The sequence below is a fragment of the Nuphar pumila genome, chromosome 1, assembly GCF_984573655.1.
Source record: "Nuphar pumila chromosome 1, dmNupPumi1.hap1.1, whole genome shotgun sequence".
Taxonomy (NCBI): Eukaryota; Viridiplantae; Streptophyta; class Magnoliopsida; order Nymphaeales; family Nymphaeaceae; genus Nuphar; species Nuphar pumila.
Genome location: NC_143249.1, coordinates 62,837,118 through 62,855,119, shown reverse-complemented (window position 1 = coordinate 62,855,119; position 18,002 = coordinate 62,837,118). Strand labels below are relative to the sequence as shown.

At 36.9% G+C, this 18,002-nt stretch overlaps 1 protein-coding gene across 2 annotated transcripts in view; it reads left to right on the top strand.

Moving 5' to 3' along the window:
• Positions 1–18,002, top strand: part of LOC149848972 (chaperone protein dnaJ 16-like) — a 73,479-nt gene that overhangs the window by 36,176 nt on the left and 19,301 nt on the right. The window contains exon 10 of one of the 2 annotated variants that reach the window (XM_090013017.1): positions 8,576–8,774. The exons of the other annotated variant lie outside the window; for it this stretch is intronic. Coding sequence (XP_089869143.1) covers positions 8,576–8,656 — 81 coding nt within the window. The 3' untranslated portion in view covers positions 8,657–8,774. Of the gene's footprint in view, positions 1–8,575; positions 8,775–18,002 lie in introns of those variants that run through there. 2 annotated transcript variants of the gene reach the window in all.

Below are 18,002 nucleotides of genomic sequence, written 5' to 3'. Positions count from 1 at the left end.
TAAAGTATGGATCTGGACCTGATGTAAATCCAGAACCATATCACGTCATCTTTAACAAGAGAGTGGTAGGGGCTGGAAACCCCTGTCGACCTATCAAAAACAGGCGACGGGGGCGTCGCCCCCTGCCGGCCCCTTTGAAAAGCGAGAGGTAAGGGCAAAAGCCCCTGCCTACCAGTCAGACACAGGCGGCAGGCACCCCTGCCGACAAAAGAGAAGGAAAAGAAGAAGAAAGAAAACAGAAGAAGAAAAAGACAGAGAGGGAAAGAGAGGGGTTAGGGGTTACCTGAAGGGGGCCGGCGAAAGGGACTGAGGTCGTCGACGTTGGCGTCGGCAGACAAGAGGGGGAGCTGCGGCTGAGGGGGCTGTCGGACAGGAGCTCGCCGGAAGGTTGCCGACCGGAAAGAAAAAGAGAGCGGGAGAGGGGGTCTGGCGAGGTAAGGGAGGAGCAGAGAGAGAGTTGCGGGAGAGGGGGGAGGGTTTCGACCATGGTTGCCAGTTGAGGAAGTGGGAGCGGGAAGCGATATGGGAAGCGGGAGCGAGAAGTGAGGCACTTTCAAAATTTTAGGAAGTGGGAAGCGTGGGACTACTTAGGAGCAAATCGGGAATCATCTCGGAAGCGACCTAGGAAGTGAAAAAAAAATACTTCCCATTAAAAAAGGGTGCTTCCCCGCGCATTTCGGAAGCGCGCTTCCCCACTTACCTAGGTGCTTTCAGTAACTTTGGTTTCAACCGAGAAACTCTTCCCCTCTCCGTGCTTTAAATAGGCACGAGGGGGGGGGGGGGGAGGTATCAGGTTTGGATTCGGGTGGGATCCGACCCGGGTCCAAATTTTTTTTGAACTGGATTTTACAAGTTATGTGAGAATCCATTTTTATCACAAAATTTAGCAAACTCTAAGTTTTCGAATTCTCTATCATGATCACTTCTCAAATTTGTAATTGAGTATCCTTTTTGCAATTATACACCTTTACAAAATTTGATAAATTCATTTAAAGCATCACCTTTGCTTGCAATATGGATAACCCATGTAAATATAGAGAAATCATTCACGATTACAAATCCAAATCTTTTTCCTCAAAGGCTACTAGCTCGACTAGGTCAAAAGAGATCTATATGAATAACTTCTAGTGGTCTAGAGGTGGAAACAATGTTTTTGGATTTGAAAGTTGATTTCACATGTTTGCCTTTAGCACAAGCATCACATACTTTATCTAGTTCAACTTTTAGCTTAGGCAAACCATTTACAAGATCTTGCTTAATTAATTTAGAAATTACACTAAAGCTAGCATGACCTAATCTTCTATGCCATAGCCAACATTCATTATAGCCATTATATATAAAACACACATTTTTATCATGCAATTTTTCTAGTTTAAGCACATATACATTTCCTACTCATTTTTTATGAAATTTCACAATGTTAGAAGATTTGTCAATTACTTTGCATTGTGAATCATTTGAATGTACTTCGTGTCCTTACCTATTTACAAAGAATACATTTTATGTAAGTGTATTCTTTGTAAATATGTTTTAACCTATCACATAATTGGCTAATGCTAAGAAGCTTTCATTACCGATGGTTCCTACCCCAATGATCTTTCCTCTCCCACTGTCTCCATAGATGACGATTCCACCATCTTGCATTATGAGAGAGTTGAAGTAGGACTTGTCTTCTGTCATATGGCTTGAACACCGACTATCCAATATCCAAGAATATTCATCATTTTTGGCTGCAAGGCATACTTACAAGAAAGGCAAGTTCATGTAGATGCTTTTGGTATCCAAATTTTCTTGGGTTCATGAGTGTTATTCTAAAACATGACTTTGATCCTTGGGGATCCATATAAGCTTTGTTTTGTTCTCATTCTTTCTAAACCAACATGCTTTAAATACATGACTTCTTTTGCAACAAAAATTGTATGTAATAGATTGAGAACTAGTTAGTTTGGACTTTGTAAGGAAGGTTTTTGAAAAATTATTTTTACAACCATATCCCAAACCTTCTTATAAATGCTCCTACTTGGGAGCCAAGTATAGCATTCAAATTTTTACATCAACAAATTTTGCAAGAGATTCATTTAAATCAATAATTTTCTTTTCAAGTATCTCTCTTTCAACGCAAAATTTGTCTTTTTCTTTTGACAAATCTTTTATTTCTTTTTGAATGCTATCATTTTGATTTGTCAAATACTCAATTTCCTTCTTAATATTTTTGTTTTGTTTTTTAGACAAAACAAAATTTTCTACAAACTCATCGAAGGTCTCATTGAGTTCATGAAAAGAAAATGAATCATGATCAAGATTATTTACCTCCTCATGGTCGTTTTCATTGGCCATGAGACATAAGTTTGCATTCTCTTGATCGCTTTCTTCGGATAAAGACTCATCTTCATCACTCTATGTCACCATCATCACTTTCTTTCCTTTCTTCCTTTTTTTGAATTTATCGTTCTTTTTCAATAAGGGACATTCTATGCTTATGTGTCCCGGTTTTTTGCACTCAAAGCAAATTACTTCCTTCTTTGGGTTGCTCTTTTCTTGGTGAAGACTTCTTTATGGATTTTCTTCCATTTGTTTTTCCTCTCTTTTGATGTCTAAGGAATTTCTTGAACTTCCTTGACATCATTGCAAGCTCTTCATCTTCTCTTTGATTTTCTTCGCTACTTGACTCATTTTGGGTTGAGGACTTTGCCTTTAAGACCAAGGTCTTTTTCTCCTTTGCTTCGACCTTTTTATCGTCTTTCTTTAAAGAAATTTCATGAGTCATTAGAGAACCCATAAGTTCATCAATAGAAATTTTGTTGACGTGCTTTGCTTCCTCAATTGTCGATGCTTTTGGACTCCAAGTTTTGGGAGAAGATCAAAGTACTTTGCTCACGATTTTCGGCATTCAATACTCCTTTCTAAGTGCCTTGAGTCCGTTGATGATGTTGGTGAATCTCGTAAATATATCCGTGATTGACTCTTTGGTCTTCATCGTGAAGAGCTCATAATCGTGTACCAACATATTTATCTTTGATTGCTTCACTTGAGTAGTGCCCTCGTGGGTGATTTCGAGCTTGTCCTTGACACTCTTATAAGTAGAGTCAGTTAAATTCATTAGCATCTAATGCACAAAACAATAAATTCATGGCTTTGGCGTTGAGGGTGAGTTTCTTGAACTCAGATTCGGTCCATTTCGATTCATTTTTTTCACTAGGTGTGAATGAACCATCTTTCATGATTTTCCACACCTCGTAGTCAACGGATTAAATAAAGATACCCATTCAACTTTTCAATAATTGTAGTTCGATTCATTAAATAACGGGGGTCGGATAGAGGAAGCTACTTCTCCTAGAGGAGTTCCTACTATATTTGCCATTTCGATCTATTTCTTCAAACTGTTAGGTTCTTAACAAATAAGCCTAGCCCTGATACTAATTGTTGAGTCTATAAATGACAAAACACCTCAGAGGGGGTGAATTGGTGTTTAAATTTTTTTGTGATTCACAACCACAATGCTAGAGGAGGGAGAGGCAATGAATAATACACAAGAATTTATAGAAGTTCGGCCCAACCCGACCTACGTCCTCTTGACTTCTTGCCGAATCCACTAGCTAAATGGTGCTAGTAACTAACCACTAGTTTCTCGGTGCTAGCAACCAATACAACTAGCTTCACGGTACTAGTAACCAAACCACTAGATTCACAATGCTAGCAACCACTTGTTTCACACCCCTTGTGAAACTCACAACGTGAACTTCCTTGGTTCACTCAAGCTCAACGTTAGAGCATTTACAAATAAGTTAACAATAAAATGATTCACTCTTTTTTTTGTACAAGTTTTGCTCAAAGCAATTTCTAAGAGTGAAATCTAATTACCCAAAGCAAGAATAACACAAATAATGCAACAAGAATGAGTAAAACAAATAAAGTTGCTTGTTGGAAATCGTTGAAACTCTTGGACATTTGAATGCTCTTGTCTTTGAAGCTTTTCTTGATAGATCTTTTGCATGCTCTTGTTCATCAATCATCTAAGTTGTTCTTGACCTTCTTCTTATAGTTCTTCTTTGAAAATAAACGTTGGAGAGCCATTAGATTTGAAACTATGACCGTTGGCAATGACTAGAAGTCTATTGAAAACTTTCGGCTACCGCAGGAGTCGACACCTAAATCTCGAGTGTCGACACCTATGTATTTTGGTGAGAACTGCTTTAAGACTTACATTCAGGAGTCGACCCTTGATTTTCAGGAGTCAACACTTTATGTCTCAGAGATTTAAGATGCATTCGGTTTGTCCAGGAGTCGACATTGCCTTTTTAGAAGTCGATTCTTTTGAACTTCTCTCAGAAGTCGACACCTTGTTTGAAGAGTCGACACTTGTTTTTCTTCTTTACTTGAACTTGAAGTGCAGTTTGAAATTCTTCGGGAGTCGACACTAGCTTCTTAGGGGTCGACTGTTTTTCATTTTAATTCTTGAATTTTTATAAAACTCCCTCACTGATTTTGGCAATCTTTTTGGCATTTCTTGGGAGGAATTTCTTCACTTAAATTCAGTCTCTCAAGGTATAAAGATGAGTCTAAAATGCCTGCACATTTAAGATTTAAACATTCTTATATAGTTTTGTAAATCATACTTGGGAGCTCAATAGTTACCATCATCATTGTCATTATGATGACCATCATCATCATCGAATACCTATGTCACATAGACATGGCTATTGAGCAGCCATACCCGTGTCGACATGGTACCAGTACCCGACCTAGCATGGGTACGTATTGGTCTGGATCAGGTAGGGTCCAACCCTATCCCAAACCATTTTTTTTGATGTCGGTGAAAGGTAGGGAGGAAGATGAAGAGGAGGAGGAGGAGGAGGAGGAGAAGGAAGAAGACGAAAGAAGAACATGAAGAGGAGAAGAAGAAGCAGAGAGAGAGAGAGAGAGAGAGAGAGAGAGAGAGAGAGAGAGAGAGAGAGAGAGAGAGAGAGAGAGAGCTCCCTCTTTATCTGCTGTATATTCTAATGGTCAATCAAATAAAATTTCACTAGGTTTGGACTTGGTGAAAGTTTTAAAAACATATACTGAAATGTTCCCATCAGACTAGGCAGTTTCAGGTTATGTGCTACTATTAGGCCTAGGCTAGGGTTTCAAACAGGTCGAATCTGGGTCAGACTTAGGTAAAATTGATACTGTACCCTATTTTAAAGAGCAACTCCTGTTCCAAACTTAGATTGAACTCGGAATGTACATAGAATTATGAATTTGGTACCAGATCTGTCCAATATCCTAAAGTTGCATCCTTGGAAAAAAGGTTTGGTCCGTGGAAACATGGTAATATTCAAGCATGAAAAGTTGCTTCCTTTGTTAATGTTTTGGGTGATGACATGCATGGGTAATAAGATGTCTTATTTATGGATACTAATATAGTGGATCCATATATAATCCAGACTCAGACCCAAACTCTCTCTCTTTGTATATATATATATATATATATATATATATATATATATATATATATATATATATATATATATATATATATATATATTGCCATGTACCCGCACCCATGTGACATAGTCGAGTATGTTCATCATACACCACGATCATCAGCCTTGGTCACCGACTACCAAGACCATCATCGTCATCATCTCCTCTTTTTCGGTGAGACGACAACGGTGCAAACAGGCCAAAGAAGGGAAGAGCTTCTACAGGCAAAGGCAACAGAGCAGGGGTCTCCCATTTCCGGCACTGCTGATTCCAAAGATGAGCTTCCAGAGGGAAGCTGGGGAGGGGGAGTTGATGGAGGCACAAGAAGAGGGAGATGAAGGAGTTAATGGATAGTGAAACTGCCATTTTTGCTCGACATTTTGGTTTTCCTATGAATTTGGCTCTCTGCAATGGAGGAGTTGTAGAAACAGAGAATGGAAAATACTAGGGGTTGGCAACCACCATCATCGTACATCGGCATCATCCCTATCTTATCTTTTTTCAGGCAACTGCATGGGGAAATTGTTTAGTAAAATGGAAGAACAGACAGATGGGTGAGAAGGGTTACCAGCCATGGTATGGCAGAAAAATCTCAAATCCCTAATGTATACTGTTTTATTGCAACCCTATCACCGGAAAATGCTTATAAAGAGTAAGAAAAGCATATATATTTTTCTGGTTATGGTGGTGGAAAAAGTGGCTGGAAAAGGAGGAGCCACCACAATTCTAAGATGTCAAGCTCAATCATCCCTGTGAATGGGGTGGGTAGGCATCATGAAAGGCAATGAAAGGGCATCCAAAGCGGAGATGGGGATGGATTTCACAACATCCTCAAAATCCGGAGATGGGAGGGGATTTGGGCAACCCAAATTCCCTCCCATCTCCTTGTATTTTCCAAATATGGCATCCCAAGCGGCAGAGGTGGGAGGGGATCCCGTAAATCCCCGTTAACGCTTTACCAAAACCGGCTCCCAAACACAACCTTAATTTATATTGATCTAATCTCCAAAACTGAAAGCTAACCTTTGGATCATGTTTAGCATGGTCTATTTGTTGGAAAGTGATGATTCTGCACCAGATCTGGTCCGATATTTGTATTTTCCTTTCTATGTGTGCTGGACCGTATTACCCTTTTCCACTCTTGTATGTTTTATTTGTTTAAGGGTATTATTGTCCTAATATAAAATTGATTGTACTATAAGTATTTGTAACCAATGGAAGCCACGTTAAGAAAAGAGATTCAACGTGGGAAAGATGCAACTCTAATTCTTCTTATCTCTTCTTTTCTTGGTTAACGTGTTGGAGGCTCAACCTAGATCTGATTTCTAATATGGTATCAGAGCTTACTTGATCGGGATCGCTATTGCTTCGTCAAAGATAACTAAATCGATCATTTGATCTCTCTGTCTCTCCCTCTTCTCCTTTTATTTCTTCCTGTCGGTTCCTCTTCTTATTTCTTCTCAGATCTTATTTCTTCCTTTCTTCTTTTCTTGGTTTCTTCTTCCTCCTCTTTCTTCAAAGATCGACATTTGTGGTTGATCAGATCTGACAATGGTAAGATCTGAATCAAGATTCAAGATCGGTATTCGTTATTGATCATATCTGAATTAAAATTTATGATTTTTTGTTGAAGAAAACTGATTCAGAACTGTCAACAATCAGACCTGAATTAGATTCAGGAATCGTTCCTTATTTTTGATCAGATCGGACGAAATAAATAAAAAAGAAAAAAAACTGTTTGATCTGACATCAACATATTGAAATTCCTGTTGCATTCTTTGATCTTGTTTTATTTCCTTGTATTCTTCACTCATGGATTCCACTTCTAATCTTTTATCTGCCAATTTCCTTGGGCAACTTGTGTCTGAAGAGTTAACAAATTCTAATTTTCTCACGTGGAAACCCCAAATAATTCCCTTCATTTGGAGTCATGATCTTTTAGGTCACCTGATGGAACAAGTTCGATCCCATCTCAAAACGTGATCTAGGAACAAAAAGATGAAAAAGGGGCTGTGGTGTCTACCACTACTATTCGGTATACAAAATATATTATGTGGATGAAAAGGGATCAAGCCCTTGTCGCATACATTACATCAACATTGTCGCAAGAGGTACTTTTGGGAATTCTAGATGACTGCACTACTGGATAGTTATGGACGCACCTTGCCCATATGTATTCTCAAATTTCCGAGGCACACATCATGAATCTCAGAGGACAGTTTCATGGCCTGAAGAAAGGAACAATAAGCATTATGTAATACTTCAACAAGATGAAACATATTACAGACCAACTTGTGTTAGTGGGTGCAGACATACCTGAAAAAGAGATTGTGGAACTTCTTATTGGCCTTGGACTAGAATATCATATCATCTCCACTACTTTGCAAGGGCATGATGAGTTACCCAAGTTGGATGTTACAAATGCCAAGCTTCTTGGATATGAGAATACCCTGAAGATGATGATGGATGAGAATGGTAATACAAAATCTTATGAAGTCTTCTCTACTAATGTCAATCGTGGAAGAGGATGGTGAGGAAATAGAGGTCATGGTCGTGCAGGAAACCAGGGAGGCAATGGAGGTCGTAGTTTGTTATCTCTTCCTAATGTACCATTTTTGCAGGACCCAGGGTAGTCGTGGCTTGTTACCCTAGGGATGTGGTCCACCCACCTGTTTCCTCTGTAAAAGGCCTGGATATATTAAAGCTCACTGCTGGTACAACAATCAAAATAATCAGTTTCTTGGTTGAAACAAAACAAGACAATGAGTGAGTCAAGGACTGGAAGGTCAGTCATCACAATCAAAACCTGATTCAAATTTACTTTTGTCAGGGTTGAATTTGAAGCAGAATGATCAAGGAGTTTGGTATTGATTCTGGAGCCTCTAGCCATATCACAAGAGATGAGGGTCAATCTAGTATAATTACAGATGGTACTCGCCATCCAATATCATATATTGGAAATTCTTCCATACCTCTTTTCCATTCTTATACTCTTAATTTATCTAATGTTTTATTAGTTCCCAACATTACAAAGAACCTTGTTTCTGTTTTCAAACTTGTCGATGATTCTAATCTTTGTGTTATTTTTATTCCTTCTGTATATATCTAGGATCTTCACATGAAGAAGACGTTCACTGAGGGAGAACGTGTTGGTAACATGTACATCTTCAGAGAACTTTTCAAGTATTGACTGCCCCTGCAATGAAGACTTTCTGAATCTTGTTTCTTATCAAAAGAAAATAAGCCAAATGTTTGGCATAGTAGGTTAGCTGATTGTAGTCATCCTTTTATTGAAAAGTTAGTTTCAAACAGTTTAATTCCTAAACAAAGTCTTAGTTTTGAAATTATTGATTCTCTTTGTCCTAGTTGTCAATTGTCAAAAAGTCATCTTTTACCTTTTAATATTCTTAATAAAAGAGCCTATAAATTGTTTGAGATTGTTTATTTTGATGTTTGGGGGCCGGCTCCTGTTAGTTCTTCTTCTGGCCGTCGATATTATGCTACCTTCATTGACTGTTACTCCACGTGGATCTATTTCATGAAACGTAAACTTGAAGTATTCCAAATATTTTGTAAGTTCCATATCATGGTCAAAAATCAATTTACTGCTTCTATTGTTAACTTCCAAAGTGATGGAGGTGGCGACTATTCATCGAAGGAATTTGTAGACTATCTCCAACATAACGGAATTACACGAAGGGTTTCATGCCCTTATACCCCCCAATAAAATGGGATCGCTGAGAGAAAACATCATCATATACTTGAGAGTGCTTTGACAATGATGCTTGAAGGAAAGGTTCTTTTTTGGTTATGGACAAAGGCCTTTCATTCAATAATATATGTTATAAATTGTCTTCCCATGAAACTACTTGACTTCGAATCTCCATTCTATGTCTTATATGGAAAGCGTCCTGATTATAACTATTTTTGAGCTTATGGCTGCACTTGTTATATTCATATTGATGATAGTCTCAGAAACAAATTTGACCCAAAGGCTAACATTTGTAAATTTATTGGATATTCTGATTATCACAAAGGTTACATGTGTTTTGATATCAATAAAAAGTGCATTCGTGTTTCTAGAAATGTTGTTTTTGATGAATTATCATTTCAGCCATTGCTAGAAACCTTGAAAGTGATATTCAAGAGAAAGAATGCTACGGTCCCTCGTTGAGCAATGATCTTTTTGCCAATGGTGATCGAATACTTGAAGACTTTATATCACCTGATTCAACTCAGCACAGTACAGGAGATGTTAGTGATAATCCAGTCAATATTGATGGTGTCACCTCAAGTACAGATCATGGGAATGTGGAGGCACATCCAGGTAGATATAAAGATGATATGGTATACCAAAGAAGGTCAAGATTAAATCAAATGGAAACTGAATAGCAAGATCAACAACCTTATGAAAATCAAAGTTGTCACAACTCTCCACGAGCTGATATCAGAACGTTAAAGTATGGTGGCAGCATCATGGTATCGAAGTGTGCACTTGGGAGCCTGAAGCTAGTATGTTGGAAAAATATCCCCATTTGTTTTGAGTCACCCTTATATCGATTTTCGGGGACAAAATTCATTTTAAGAGCGGTAGGATGTAAAACCCGAGATTTTTCTTTGGCAATTAAAGTGAATAAATGATGAATTCTTGGTGCATCTATGACTAGTGCGAATTTTTGATTTTCTTGATTTCGACTAATTATTAATTTCCGTCTCAAGTTACAAAGAACATTGCATGAATAATTATAAAATGTAAAGTATGTGGAATAAACGAGAAAGTAAATGATTTTAGATTATAGACATTAGATTTGAATCTAAATCCTAACATTTGGACTCAATATGAATTTGAGGTAATATTTGAATTGAATCTAATTTAAAATATTAATTGGGTCCAATAGCAATGGATTGGACCCTCATGTGGGACGTCTTATGTAGGTCCCATTTGGATCCAAGAGTCCATGTGGTTTAAAATCTCATCTAGTTTTAATTGAAAAAAAGAAGAGAAATAATATTCCCTCTCTTCTCTTTTCCTTTCTTGCTTCTTCTTCTTCTTCCTCTTCTCCTATTCATGTCTAGGAGGTCTGGAGTGGTGGTGAGCAGCCTTTAAACTTGCAAAACCTTTGGTGGTGGTGGTGGTGGTGAAGAGATCGAATCACCCGATTTTCTTTCGGTTTAGCGAATCTATCGATTTTTTAGGTAAGATTTACGTAGTATATGCTTTGTACATACACCAAGCATTCATATATGTATAATATATTATCTCAGTTGTGTATTTGCCTTATTAGATTAGTCATACATGTTTTCTTTTGTGAGAAAATTGCTTATGTGGATTTGAAAGACACGAATCATGGGGTTTTCATCAAAACGTTTTTGAAAGGCATATCTAAATAGGGTTTCTTTGTTGATTCGGGTTAGATTAAGCCATAATATATTTTCTTTTTAGGGATATTCATAAGTTAGCACTTTTGAGATCTGATTGAATCTAAAATACTGAGATTTCAAAGCTTTTATGGCCTTAAGAAAGTTTTTAGCAAAAACGTTTTCTGAGAAACTTTTGTTTGAGATGATTGATATATTTTTCCTAATCAGTTTCGAAAATAATTCTGTATCTCCTAAAATATCAGTACGAAGAATCCAAATAAAAATACTGGGTTAATCTACACATCTTGGGCTTAATTTTAACATCTTGTGTTACCTGATTTGGATTCGTATCGAGGAAGACCTATCTTTTTGAAAGGTATGAAAGCCCAAACAAAATCACTTCGAATAATTTATAAAAAATTTGGGTGAAATCGAACATATAATAAAAGACTGTGTAAAAAGGGTTTTGTCAAAAACATTTTCTATAAATCTCAAGAAAATCATCAATCTGATAAAAAATTCTGCAGTTTACAGAATCTGGGTTATAACTCTGTCAGAACAAGATTCAGTAGAAGAATTTTAATTATTTTTATACTCATTATTTTAAAGATCGGTTTATTGGGTTATATTCTTGATAGGTAAAGACAACCATAGTAAACATATGATAATTTTATATGCGATCTGCAATTTTTGGTGGATTTTATAAAAATGGGTTATTAGGAATTTGAATTTTCGTGATTACTTGTACTTGTGATTATACTGTAACGTGCTTGGATCTTGTTGTTTCACCGTTTTTCTGTCATATTCTGCATATTATCATTGTTAAGACATCTTATTGATTCATAAACAAAGAACCAAACATTAGGGAAGATCTAAATTCGAATTTGTGCAGCTTGTATTTGGAAGATATTGTAAAAGTTTGATTGTTTATGCGGATTGACTGTTTTGGTTGATTCCAAAGAAGAGTATTTTTATATATATGATTGTGTTCAGCATGTGTAGCTTGTTAAATAACTGAAAAAAAGTTTACCTGGGTTCGAAATCCAATTCAAAGGTGGGTAAGTTATGAAAACTTCAGTATAGATCACTAGATTTTCTTGACCAAAATTCAAAAGCAAGCCGGACCTAGATCATTCATTGAAGCTTATCAAAATAGGCGATGGATAGAGGCAATGAATGAAGAAATGAATGCATTACATGAATGTGGGACTTGGGATATAGTGAAACGTCCACTTTGAAAGCATTGAGAGAGACAAGGCTCACTTAGTGGCAAAAGGTTTTACACAGGAATGTAGTCTTGATTATAAAGAAACATTCAACCTAGTTGTTAAAATGGAAACAATTCAGATAATTTTATCCCTAGCTGTAAATCATGGATGGTCTCCAAGTCAACTCGATGTAAAGAATGCCTTTCTATATGAGGAGCTCAAGGAAGAAGTATATATGGAGCAACCGTCAGGGTATGCTGAGAATGATGCTAAGAAATATGTATGTAAGTTGAAGAAAGCAATTTATGGGCTCAAACAAGCATCTCATTCTTGGTTTGAAAGTTTTTCTTCTGAGATTCAAAAACATAGTTTTTGTTGGTCACATTTGGATCATTCTCTATTCAAAGGACTTCATTACTATTCTTCTCATATATGTAGATGACATAATTGTCACAGCTAATTCAGATTCACATATCCAATCGGTGAAAGATTTCCTAAACAAAAGGTTCAAAATGAAAGATTTAGGGGCGCTGAAATATTTTCTTGGTGTTGAAGTCGATAGAAAGGAGAATGAATTAATTATGACTCAGCATAAGTACACTATGTTAAAATGTAAAACTGTACATATATGTATATATAATAATATTATATTATTATATATATAAATACATTTTTAATTTCTTTCTTTTCTGTATTTTTTTTCCTTTATTTTTATTTTTTGTCTTTATGTCATCTAGTTCAGTTTGAACTAGAATGACTGTTGCTAGTCAAGTCCTGTCCAGACTTGACTAGCAATAGAGCTGTTGGACTGACACATTCCAACAGCTCTAAATAGAGCTGTTGGACTGTGCCCAACAGCTCTATTGAGTCCTCTTTCAGCTGTGTATATAAAGGGGTGCAGCCCCTCTTGTATTTCACTCCAATGCTTCTTAAGCAATTGGTTTTTCATATCAATAAAGAATACATTTTTATTTTTATTTTGTTTCCAGTTATACCCTTTTTAAGGGTTATGCTTTAGTGTCATTCTTGACACTTGCTCTTGTTAATCAAAGCTCGTGTTTCGAAGATCCCCATTTCATTTCATGGTATCAGAGCCGCGGAAGTACTAAATCTTGAGGAAAAGCTGCCTCGGTTTCCGTGCCCGTTTGCAAAAGTGTTCGCCACTTGAAGAGAAGTGTTTTATCACTTCATTGGAGAAGATTTCACATCTTGTTGTATTGTTTTTTTTTTTTTTTCTTTCTCATTTTCCTTCTTGTTTCTCTTCTATCCCTATTCTTTCTCTCCTTGTAATCGATGGATGACAATGATAAAGTCACCATCATGCCTATGAAACTAAGCGATACGAACTATGTAACATGGGCTTCAATCATGAAGCACCATATATGGGGAAAAGGCTTATGGGGGATTGTGGATGGTTCCGATTCGGAACCTAAGCTATCTCTTACTAAAAAGGAGGGAGATAAAGACGTCCCTCTATCGGAAGAAGAGAAAATCAAGGCTATTGCCTCATACGAGAAGAAATGGAAAGAATGGAGAATATCTCATGCGAAGATAATGTCATGGCTTATCAATAGCGTTGACATTAAAAAATGCTCAAGTCTTGCCAAATTTGATCATGCCGATAAGGCATGGGAATACCTTAAGAATATGTATTCCCTTAAAGATATTGCACACGTGTGCAACCTCCAAGAAAAAGTTCGAATGACGACACAAGGAGACAAAACTATTCGTGAATATTATAATGGGTTGTCCGAACTTTGGGAAGAACTTTCCCTTTTAGAACCAAAGTGGCATTGTGCCGAAGACATCGAGCTTCGTCAGAAACAACTCGATGTTGAACATTTTTACCAGTTTATCACTGGATTAAGGCCGGAATTTGAAACCACTAAATCGGCCCTACTTCACCGGGGAAAAATTCCTTCTATTGTGGAAACTATTGAAGAGTTAACAATGGAAGAAAATCGTCTCCGGAAAGGTTCTTTAAAAATTGAAGATGATTCCGTTTTAGCCGTGTCTAGACCAGGGAATCATGTTCGATCATATAGGCCTCCTCACTTTAACCGACAAAATGGTGACTATGATAAGAAGAAAGTTATTTGTCATCACTGTCATGAACCGGGACACTACAGGCCACAATGTCCCAAACTTAAGGAGCTGAGAGAAAAAAGAGCTGCAATTGCTGGATCGGAGCCTAAAGATCAGGATGCACCAGTTTCCCTGGCCCAACTAATGGAGATCCTTCAGCCTCTCATCAAAGGTGCCTCTTCCTCATCTGAAGCTTCAACCGGCGCAGCAGCCTCATCTTTTTCTGATTTAGGTAAAATTTCTTGGCTTCTTGACTCTGGTGCATCTTTTCATATGACCCCAAATAATCAAAGTCTATCCAAATGTGTTAAAAATAAAACAAGTGTGTCAAAGGTCTTTACTGCTGATGGGACTTCTCTTGAAATAGAAGGAATAAGAGATTTTGAAAAAATTTATAAAACAAAATTTTTTTTTATTCCAGAAATTAGACATGTTCCCAAATTAAATTTAAATCTTTTATCTGTATCTCAAATTTCTGATTATGGGTGTAATATTTCTTTTTCTTCTCATGGTTGTTGGGTACAGGATCGCCAGTCAGGCAAGCTGATTGGGGAAGGCCATAGAGAAGGAGGACTCTATTACATGGATTTTTTGGAAATGCCGAAGAAAGCTTTTTGTTATAATATTCAAAAAATAGAGTTGGAACTGTGGCATAAGAGACTTGGTCACCCACATATAGCCAAAATCCAACATTTTCCAAATCTAGGAAAATTTTGTAACTCTGAATCATTTGATTGTAAAGATTGTATTCTCGGCAAAATGAAAAGATTACCATTTCAGAACAGAACCTTTTTCTCTTCAAGACCACTTGAATTAATACACTCGGATGTTTGGGGTCCTGCACCAGTAATTTCTAAAGGAGGATTTGTTTACTATGTTATTTTTGTCGATGATTTCTCCCGACATACGTGGATGTACTTTCTCAAACATAAGTCTGAAGTATTTTCATACTTTCAAACTTTTCATAATATGGTTAAAAACAAATTTCAAAATGATATTACTATTTTTCGCACAGATTCAGGGGGAGAGTTTTTATCCACAGATTTTCAAAATTATCTTAAATTGCATGGCATCACACATCAAAGATCTTGTCCTTATACACCTCAACAAAATGGACTGGCAGAACGAAAACATCGCCATATTATAGAAACCACTAGAACTTTATTAATAGCAAATCAAGTCTCTAAAGACTTTTGGGCAGAAGCTGCCTTAACTGCCACCTATCTCATTAATAGGATGCCATCTTCTTCGTTACAAAATATCACTCCCATTGAAAAACTTATGAACATTTCTCCAGACTACTCTAGATTAAGAATATTTGGGTGCAAATGTTTCATATTTACTAACAAAAATGATAAACTTTCCCCTCGTGCGATTCCCTGTGCCTTTTTAGGATATGCTGAAAACCAGAAAGGTTATAGATGTTTTGACTTCAAAAATAATAAACTATATGTGTCTAGAAATGTTTCCTTTCTTGAAAAGGAGAGCTTCTTTGATTTTAGAAAATTAAAAGACGTCACTGAGTACTCCTTTTTGCTAGATCTAACATCAACATCTGATGAATATGACCTTGATTGTAACTTTGATGATGATCCAAGAATTATTGATCTTAATGTTGAAAATGAAGAAGTTCATAGAGATACTAGTATTCAATATTCCAGGCGACAAGAGTCTAATACTCCATGTGCACTTGAGAAATATTCTAACATTCCAACTAGACAATCATCCCGAATCTCGAGGCCTCCAGAAAAGTTTGTATCATACGAGTCTTTCTCACCCACATATAGGGCAGTTATTGCATTAATTCACTCATATGAAGAACCATCCACATATTTTCAAGCAAAAAATGATATCAAATGGATAGAAGCCATGCAAGTTGAATTAGATGCACTTGAAAAGGCTTCTACATGGAATATTCAAGATCTTCCTCCAGGGAAGAAAACTATAGGATGTCGATGGGTTTATAAAATTAAAACCAAGAGTGATGGTACTCTTGAAAGATATAAAGCCCGTTTAGTAGCCAAAGGCTATGCCCAAGAATATGGGATTGATTATGAAGAAACCTTTGCTCCGGTGGCTCGTATGACTACTGTCCGAACCTTAATTGCCTTAGCTTCTATCAAAAAATGGTCTATTTTTCAAATGGATGTCAAAAATGCTTTTTTAAATGGAAAGCTAGTTGAAGAAGTATATATGGAACCCCCTCCTGGTCTAAGTATTCCTAAGGGTAAAGTCCTTCGCTTAGAAAAAGCTCTTTATGGACTTAAACAAGCACCAAAAGCTTGGTATGATAGGTTTAGTCGTGTTATGATTGATATTGGTTTTCAATTCTGTTTAACTGACACTGCTTTGTTTATTAAGAATTCTGATGCATAAATCATTGTGCTTCTTCTTTATGTGGATGATATGATCATCACCGGAAGCGATAAACAGGGAGTTGAAACAATCAAAACACTTCTTAAATCTCATTTTGAAATGACTGATTTGGGCTTGTTGAGATATTTTTTAGGCATTGAAGTTGCTTATTCTCCTAGAGGATATTTATTATCTCAGACTAAATTTGCTTTTGATATTGTTTTCAGGTCTGGTATTACTGATGATAAGAAAGTTGACACTCCAGAAGTTGTTAATGTTAAAATGAAGATTGATGATGGAGAACTTCTTGCAGACCCTACTCCTTACAGACAGCTTGTCGGGGCACTTTCCTATCTATCCATTACCAGACCAGATATAGCACATGCTGTTCATACAGCAAGTCAATTTCAACATGCTCCTACTTCTGTTCATATGGGAGCAGTCATGCGTATTATCAGATACATCAAGTCCTCTCTTTCACGAGGACTTTTCTTATCTTCCTCCTCTTCTCTTGATTTAATTGCATATACTGATGCTGATTGGGGAGGTGATCCCAATAACAGACACTCAACCACTGGCTTTTGTGTCTTTTTAGGGGAATCATTAATCTCGTGGAGGTGTAAAAAGCAGCAGAAGGTATCTCTCTCATCCACCGAAGCTGAATACAGAGCCATGGCAACCACGACCATGGAAGTAGTTTGGCTCCGACGACTGCTTGCTGACATGGGAGTTGAAGCAACAAAGGCTTCACAAATGTGTTGTGACAACAAAAGTGCGATCTACATTGCCAGTAACAGAACATTCCACGAACGCACCAAACACATCGAAATGGATTGTCACTACGTCAGAGAGGAATATCTACACGGGATAATTGATCTGCCATATGTCACTTCAGAATATCAGTTAGCAGACCTCTTTACAAAGCCTCTCGCTGCTCCCCGATTTCACTTTCTCTTAGACAAACTTTCGCTCATTGTACCGTAAGTTTGAGGGGGAGTGTTAAAATGTAAAACTGTACATATATGTATATATAATAATATTATATTATTATATATATAAATACATTTTTAATTTCTTTCTTTTCTGTATTTTTTTTCCTTTATTTTTATTTTTTGTCTTTATGTCATCTAGTTCAGTTTGAACTAGAATGACTGTTGCTAGTCAAGTCCTGTCCAGACTTGACTAGCAATAGAGCTGTTGGACTGACACAGTCCAACAGCTCTTAATAGAGCTGTTGGACTGACACATTCCAACAGCTCTAAATAGAGCTGTTGGACTGTGCCCAACAGCTCTATTGAGTCCTCTTTCAGCTGTGTATATAAAGGGGTGCAGCCCCTCTTGTATTTCACTCCAATGCTTCTTAAGCAATTGGTTTTTCATATCAATAAAGAATACATTTTTATTTTTATTTTGTTTCCAGTTATACCCTTTTTAAGGGTTATGCTTTAGTGTCATTCTTGACACTTGCTCTTGTTAATCAAAGCTCGTGTTTCGAAGATCCCCATTTCATTTCACACTATTGATCCG